An 8,644-nucleotide genomic window follows, 5' to 3' on the forward strand; every position below is an offset into this window, starting at 1 on the left:
CTTCGCAGGCCTTATGTCTGCCCTCGCCCTTTCCCCGTGAGGCGTGCCTCTGAGTGACGAGCTGTCGCGATTGGCAGCTATCGGCACGGGTCTTGTCGGTGCGGTCTCTTTGCTGAGCAGGGGGGGTTGCTGTGAGAGAGTCCTCTAGTCTCGTTATATGTAATTTATACATACGTGGAAGATATCAGTCATAAATTCCTTACAGTCCAAAAATACGTTGTTTTTTTTTTTAATTTTAATATAGGGTGTTTGAACACTTAATGTAAATTTTCTTATAGCGTGGCTTTTCCCCATTCTGATGCTGATTTAGACTGTGTTTAATCCTTCAGTAAACAGAAATTAAAACAAGCACCACAGAGAACGTTTATGCTTTTAAAATCGCATGATTTTTGCTTCCCTTCTGTACCTATAGGAAGGAAGGAAACATTACTTCTTAATGATTTACTTTGTCAGAATGTTTCACTTTCAATCAGTTATATGATTCTATTTTGCTGTTTTTAGAGTATTCCTGAAGAAAGCTTGTATGTGAAATGTAACGGGCGACTGGTTAATGATGAAGATGTACTGCAGAATGGAGCTGTTTATAGTCTGGAACCAAGGCTTTGTGGTGGAAAAGGAGGTTTGTTATTGATTAGATTCTTAGGTTTAAAAACTTTTGTTATAGTCTGTATTGAGAGCGGTCAATGATAATATATAATAGTAATATATTGTGATGTGGATGACTGTGATATAATATCTCTGAGCTGAAACCAAAGTCTGCTTGCAAAGGTGAGCACTGACCAGGGAAGCTGCAGTTCAGCTAACAGCCTTGCTGGCATAGCTCTTCTTTGCATCACTGGTCAGCTTAGCTCTACTAGTAGAACTCTGTAATGTGCATCAAAGTGACTTCAGAGTTGAAATAGTATTTAAAAGCACCTGGCTTCTTAGGCTCCTAAGTTTCCCTCATGGTCATTTAGGGCAAATATTCCAGGTACAAACAGCCTGTGATTTGAGTGTGTTATATGTGACCTAATTTATTTTGTTTTATCTTATTTGAAAAAAAAAAAGCCAAGATCTTAGTAGACAGAGAACTAAGGATTTCAGTCTAAACTAGACTCCTTATGTTGACAAAATATTTTAATGGTGTTATGGAAGATATATATTAATCATTTAAAATGGTGTAGCCACTGACAATGTGGGCATTCTCTAAAGTGGAACATGATGGGTGAAGCAAGTTTAGCAGAGAATTTGAGTGTAATTGGAATCAGTATGTTTGCTTTTCAAATCCAGTTTGCAGAATTTTCCGGCTGTTGAGCTAAAATTCTGAATAATTGTGCACCCTTGCATCAGACCACAGCTCAGGTTACTTTGCCTTCTTCAGTTTTAGGTAGAACTGGAAGTAAATATTGTTGCTGTAGCTTATTGGGTATTGTGATTTCTTTAAGTGCCCTAGAAGTGGTGCATGTGGTATAAGGTCGTAGTATAGGATGCTTCTTCCTCACCTATTTCCTGTCAGCTTCATTTATCCTGGGATGACACAGGATATGTGTTCTGTGATTCCCTCTGTGTTACTGATGTGCCATTGGGGTCCGTTTAAAATTGTTCTTTAATAATTTTGTCTGCTTTCTAAAGTGTTCTTTTTGTTTTGACTGTGTAACATAAAAGACTGAAAAAAACGGGCAAACAAACACAGGTCAGAACTATTGAGACTTACTGTATGATCTCAAGGGAATATAGATCATGCAGGCTTAGAAGAGAACTGAGCATTTTATTATCAGACCTAATCCTAATCAGTATCTAATCAGCACCTGCGACCTGAGTGAATGCATTGCTGTTGATTTTTGGGAGCGTGCCTGGCTCTGTGTAGCAGCTAGGTCCGCATTCTTCAGAATGTAAAATTCAGTAGCATGTTTCTTGAGCTACAGAAAATCTCCTCGCCGATGGTAGCAATTGGTTTTATTAGCTGAACACAGAACTGTTTCTGCCCCATGATGCAGTAGGCTGTCTGGATTGGTTACTGTTTGAAACACTCCTTAAAGATACTTTTGGGGCACTGAAAAGTAAAAATTTGTTATTTATAAACTTCTATTTAAAAAACAGTGCCTGGCACTTTGAAATTGGTCAAAGGATTATATTAATATTAATCCACATTATGTATCTTTGAGGTAGCTGAACAAGTGTCTTTCTCCATCTGGAGACAACATAAAGTGGAATTGAGACATTAGCAGTCTTGCCTTTGAGTAATTAGAGGCTGAGGATTGTATAGAAATCAATTTTGTGGGGCTATCCAGCATAGTATTGTACATCATGATCATCTTGATGAAGTGGCTAAGGCTATCTCCTAAAAAAGTGGTTTTATTTTTTGTTAGATTTTTTTAAAGGGCATTTCATATTGGTGGGTGCTAAAGGGGCTTAAGGGGGAGGTATATCCTGGTTAAATTACAAAGGACACAAAAAGTTATCTTGAGATTAAAAAGGTTTCAAATTATTTTGCTGTGGGAGTCCAGAAATAGGCTTTCATGTTAGAAGTGCTGCACAGGTTCTAGTAAATCTGGAGTCCATCTGGTGTGATATCAGGAGCACAAAACCAAGATGAGTGGTAAATGCTGGATGCCTTTTTTCACTTAATGTTTCAGCATTTCACCCAATGACAGTTCTCAAACATGTTGCAACTTTCAATTTACCCTTTATTTCAGTTGCTCTGAGGGAAAGTGTTAAATTCACTGTATTCTTCTTCCATAATTAATTATTTTGTTTTGTACTAGCTCATCTCCATTTGTGTATGTGTTTAGCTAATTCTTGATTACTTTTTTCTCAGGGTTTGGATCAATGCTACGAGCACTCGGTGCTCAGATTGAAAAGACAACAAATAGAGAGGCTTGCCGAGATCTCAGTGGAAGGAGACTTCGAGATGTCAATCATGAAAAAGCGTAAGGCCTTTTCTTAGAATCTAGAATGATAAAATAGTCTGACCGTGCAGCTCACTGTTAACAAAAGAGGTCAAATGGCAGGCTGTTCTAGCAATGAAATATTATTTTGAATACTAAAAAGAGCAAAAGTGGAATCTTAAGCACAGATAGACTGGAAGCTAACAGGATTCTTCTGACTGTAATTATATTACTGCAAAATAGATGTGATTGTACTGCAGCCCGCTTCTGAGAGACTGTTCTGCACCTCTTGCTTTTCTCATCTGGAAATCTTACAGTTCTTTTCTCTGAAGCTGCAGAACCATGATATTGGGGATGTGTGACCTTACTGCTGTTTCTGGCTTCTGAAATAAACTTTCCTCTCTTCACTGTAGCAGAATCTCTATATTCCTTCAGTAATTCCCCTGGGTGTTGTTAGTTGTCTTTTCCCATTGTCTCCCATGCTAGCAGGTGGTAGAAGCATCCGGTAATTGCAAAGCAACAAACTGATATTACATTAAATGCTGGAAACACTCTAGTCTTCTTGGTTCTGTCATCTGCAGGATGGCTGAATGGGTGAAGCAGCAAGCAGAACGGGAAGCAGAAAAAGAGCAAAGGCGCTTGGAAAGGCTGCAGCGGAAACTTGCAGAGCCAAAGCACTTTTTCACAAATCCAGACTACCAGCAGCAGTGTCATGAAATGGCTGAGCGACTAGAAGATTCAGTCCTTAAAGGTACTGCAGTTTAAGCTCACTTTCTCTCCTCAAAAAATAAACTACAAGTCCCTATAGCCTCACTCCAACATGAATTTTTTTTTTTTTAAATTTCTGACAGTAGCTCTTTCAATTGAATTAAATTTTAAATTTCAATAAAATCTGTTGGACCTAATTTTTCCTCTTTGGCTGTTGCCTTTCTTAAATTGCATTGAACAGCATAACACAGATACAAGGGATGCTTCATCTTGCTGTGCTGCAGAGTCATCTCATAGTAAAAGCAAAATTCTGTGAAGGTAGTGTTGCTAGTTAAGCTGTAAGAATTACATAGTAATTTTCAGTGAAATGATAAAATATGTAAACAGTAAAACTAGAAATTTAATCCAACTACAAAATACCTTGTTTTACTTACTGTTCTTTGTAGTTATTTTATTTATCTGTTTATTTATTCATTCCCTTGCTGGCAGCTTGATAGTGAAACTCGAAGCTAAATGGGATGTCGAACTTGAGAGTTCAGTTCAGGAATCCAATTTTATTGACTCTGTACCTTTGTAAAGCCACGTAGGAAAGCTTTTGCTGCTACTGAGTTTATTTTGAAGCTTTGAGTCTACGTAAATGTGTACCGATAGTGATTATTTTCAGTTAGTGTTTTCAATTTATCTGAAATTAAATGATAAGTAGAATTAACATAGTATATGAATTGTGTACTCATGAAGTAGACTTTTAACTTTGTTTTGAAGGATTGCAGGCTACTTCAAGCAAAATGGTGTCACCAGAAAGTGGCAATAGTCGGAAGCGTCCAGGTGAATCTGCAACGAATGGAACAAAACCTCGAAAAAGAAAATGTTTTTGGTAAGCATTATGCCTTGTTTTTATACTCCAGTATTAAGCCTTGAACAGGGTAAAAGGTTAGGTATATACAAGTATGCAGCATCTTATCTGAGATGTAGACTTAAATAGGAATAAGTAAATCAAACTGATTAAATCAGAGAACTGAAAGTAAATGTTGCTGCATTCATATAATTCTGTTCCCTGCTGCAGCAGACAAACTTTATTTGCAAAACTAGACATCCTTTCCCCCCACCTCTAATATGTTTATATTCTACTACCTCTCACTGTCCTCTTTTTTATTAATGAACTAAATTTACAATGAACTTAAATATTTTTTTTTTCCCCCTTGGCATTATTCACCTAATGTAACATGAAACTGAAGCCTTAATGATTCCAGTGGTGTCTGGAGGAGCAATAGGCAGCACACCTTTCTGTATTGGGAATGCTGTAAAAAGATAAATATTTTGGGGGGATGTTGGGTCCTGTTCAATATTGGGAGCTCTTCCATTTACTAAACTATACTAAATAGCTGCTAGAGTAGTTCAGCGCAGCTCTCTGAAGTGAGTTTTGGAAAGACAAAAGTGACAATAAAAATAATTGTGAAAATAGATGAATATTCCTTAGTAACATACTGATTGTGCTAGGTTGGGATTGGAAGGATTGGATGACAGTGACAGTTCGGATTGTGAGGATGACAGTGAAGATGACTCCCCTCGTGCATCTGACGGAAGTTGTCCATCAGGCAGCAGATATAGTGAAAACGCTGGAAATTCAAATGAATGTTCAGGCAGCTCTGTGGATTCAGTAGGGGATAGTCCAGCTGCCAGTGCAACTGAGAAACCACTGGAGCAGCCAGAAGGTACTGGAAGAGATCTGCAAAGAGAGACGCACACAGATGGGCAGACTGAAATTCCATCTGAGGAAAGTAGTAAAATGACAAAGCCCCTGCAGGAAGAGGCCCAAGAAAAGAATGAAGCAACCCAAGCTCTGAAAGAAGAGCAGCAAAAAAATGTTTCTTCTAAGGCACAGGAAATGAACCAGTTACAGAGCACAGTAAGTACAAAGCAGTACAAAATGTGATACATCTTCAGCTTCACTCAATCACTTTTCCCCTTGTAGATCACAGAAAAGGGGAGGGGATTTGTATCCTATGACTCAATGCATTAGATATAAGTGTTTGAATTTGAATCATAATCTCCGTAAGAAGCTAATAGAATCTTCAGAGTTTGATTCAGACCACAAAAAAATCCCAAGTTTAAAAGGAAAAACAGCTTAACTGAACATGTATCTTACGATTTAGGAAAATAGAATGTAGCAAGTTAACGGAAACTGCAGCCAAAGAAGGCTCTTGGTTGACTGTGTCTCCATGGAGAGAGTTGAATTGTGGTATGGTGGCATTGTCTTGAGAGATGCTAAGTAGAATGGGCCAAGGAAGAACTTTATAAGATTAAGATTTTGATAGTCTTAAGTTGCTACTAAGATGCAGTTGCCTTTGGCTGTGTAGTATTGTCTTTCCTGAGATCCATGTTTCCCTTGGGGTTTTTTGTTGTTTGTTTTTTTTTTTTTCTCTTACATAAATAGATACACTCTGGATCCAAAATTCTTTATTGAGGGGTGGAAAAAGGAAAATAAAACTCTTCTCTAGGATGAAAGACTCATACTTTTTGACACATTACCAAACACTGTCCAATTCAACTAATCCTATTTATAACATAATTTGACCTTAGTTTTTTACAATTAGCCTTAATATTTAACTTCAAAGTTGTTGCAGGTAGTCGCCCTCTAAACCAATCTGCGGATCGGTCTTTATTAGTTTTTATTGTAAAAAGACTTGAGTCTAGTTCACAGAGAAGTCTAGTAGTCTGGTGCACGCCTCTGCTCTTCATTGACCATCAAAAGTCTGAAAGCAGCAGCTCCTTCACTAGAGAGACAGGATTAGTATAAATGATGGGCTTGCACCTGAGCTGCAAAGGATAGTGGAAGAGTGATTTTAAAGTTGATCATCTGGTATATCCATGGTGGAAGTGGGTCTGTACTGTTACCATACTATTACCTCTGCTGGCAATCTGGGTTGTCACAGCCCTCAGTGAGATCAGGAGCAGTGCTGACCATGAGGTTCCTTCTCTGGTGATTGACAAGAGGATGGCTGGGATTCTTTTGCTGAAGAGGCTTTGGATCAGTCTTCCAGTCAGGAGAGAATGTAGCTTTTCCCAAAGCCCAACTAATATTTGGCAGTGAAAGCTGCCAATACTTGTGCTTCGTTCCTGCTTGCATAATATTGCTATTAAAAAATTTTTGGGAGTAATGAATCTAGGCTTATTCTAGCAGTAAAACAAAATGTGGTGCATTTTTGGGGGCTAGGGAGTTCCTTGGTTTCTTCTGCCTCGTTTCAGCTTGAGCAGAAAGTCTGCCGTCAGTGGCAACTGTCAGTGACTGAATTCTGATAAGTGAAAGTTTAATCCAGTTAAATGGAAAAAAGACCAAGGATGTAATCTGGTAAATTAGAACTTTGTCATCTACTGTACTATTAGGGCTGGCAAATTTTAAACAGGATGTTTACCATTCTTCACTGTTTACCTTTTGGTCAGTATTTGTGAGACTGTCTATTCCTAGAACAGGAAACTCCACCAATGCTGTGGCAGATTGTTATTGCAGGTGGAAATATTTTTATAATAGTCCTTGATGGATTTTTTTTTTTAAAGTAGGATGAGAATAATGAGGCAACCGGTCTTTTTTTGTATACTTAGCAGGATAAAGGTTCTAATTCTGCCAGTGTTAATTGTTTTTGCTGATTTCCTAACGGAGCAGTCTCATTCCCACTGCTGGTATTAACTTGCTCTGAAGTGCCTTTGATAACTCTAGCATGGTATGTACCATAAGAGTAATAGCATCAGTTTGCTTATACATGATGCATTAATACTTTGCCTGGGTAGCATAGGTACCACTAATAACTAGAATATCCAACATAGTATTTGTGGAGACATTGCTCCGCTTTAGGACTTTGAGATAATCCTAATTGAAGGTCTTCTGCAAGAGGAAGCATTCTGTCTATATTTGTTTATCCTTCCCTAATCAGGAAGAAAATAATAAGAGTCTGATGGGATGTTTTTCTCTTTGCAGGAGATAGAACCAATAGATCTACTGGCATTCAACTCTGCTGCTGAAATGGAAGCCCTGGGTTTAGATAAACTGAAGATGCAATTGATGTCTTTAGGACTGAAATGTGGAGGCACTTTAAAGGAAAGAGCAGCAAGGCTTTTTTCAGTGAGAGGTCTGTCTAGAGACCAGATTGATCCTGCCTTATTTGCAAAGCCTTCTAAAGGGAAAAAGAAGTGATTCTTTTTAAAGCATCATTTTGTTTCTGTGTACCTTTAAATTTTTCTTATTCTGTTGTCATTATGTACTGCCATGTAGAATTCTTTGGCATCCCTGGATAGTCTTTTGTTTCTATTCTTGAGGAAGTCCGATTAAGACAGGGTAAGTCACTAGATAGCGAGTTAGTTATGTGTTTGATATTAAAGGATTCAAACTGCTATATTTTGCTAAACTTCATATTGAGGAAGTCCGATTAAGACTAGATAGCGAGTTAGTTATGTGTTTGATATTAAAGGATTCAAACTGCTATATTTTGCTAAACTTCACAGATAGTTATGACAAGTCTTAATGCAACAGGTAGAACAAACTCACTGTATATGGAAAAAAATCACCTGAATGTTTTCTGGAAAATGGTTGTATGACACAGTCATCACCTATTTTAAGAAAAATAGCAGTCCTTTCTTAGCTTTATATTGAATCTCCTGTAAGGTGTATTCCAGTTAGCACAGTTGACAACTGTCAAATGAGAAACATTGAACTTATGATCCAGGCTTAAAAGCTGAAGTTTCTTTATATAAGAAGAACATTTTTATATGGATGAGGCCAGTATAAATAAATATGCTGTTCTGTGAGTTTCTGTGGGGTGTCAGTTGTCAGTATGATATAAATTATTCATGCGTGCAAGTATTTATTTTAGGGTTGTTAAATAAGGGTATTTATGTATTTTGCCCTGGAAGAGTGTCTGAGTGAGAGAAAAGAGAATCACATCCTTAAGAAATTAAAAAGAATAAGATAAACTTCCAGGCTGCTGAAGGTTAGTAAGATACAGAATGATCATCTGAAGCTGAATGGGGAATTTAGGGTGGGTTTTGGTTTTGTTTGGTTTTTGTTTTTTTTCAAT

At 37.6% G+C, this 8,644-nt stretch overlaps 1 protein-coding gene across 1 annotated transcript; it reads left to right on the forward strand.

Annotated features, from left to right (window-relative positions):
• Positions 1-501: 501 nt before the first annotated feature.
• SDE2 (SDE2 telomere maintenance homolog (S. pombe)) lies at positions 502-8,247 on the forward strand (the record flags this gene model as incomplete). The annotated part of the gene is given in 8 exon segments (XM_010083889.1): positions 502-619; positions 2,798-2,909; positions 3,449-3,618; positions 4,338-4,449; positions 5,073-5,481; positions 7,549-7,699; positions 8,121-8,156; positions 8,159-8,247. Coding segments are annotated over 8 exon segments (1,197 nt in total), but the record flags the coding sequence as incomplete, so codon positions are not given.
• Between the last annotated feature and the right edge of the window lie 397 nt (positions 8,248-8,644).

This window comes from Pterocles gutturalis, unplaced genomic scaffold, assembly GCF_000699245.1.
Source record: "Pterocles gutturalis isolate BGI_N339 unplaced genomic scaffold, ASM69924v1 scaffold14700, whole genome shotgun sequence".
Taxonomy (NCBI): Eukaryota; Metazoa; Chordata; class Aves; order Pterocliformes; family Pteroclidae; genus Pterocles; species Pterocles gutturalis.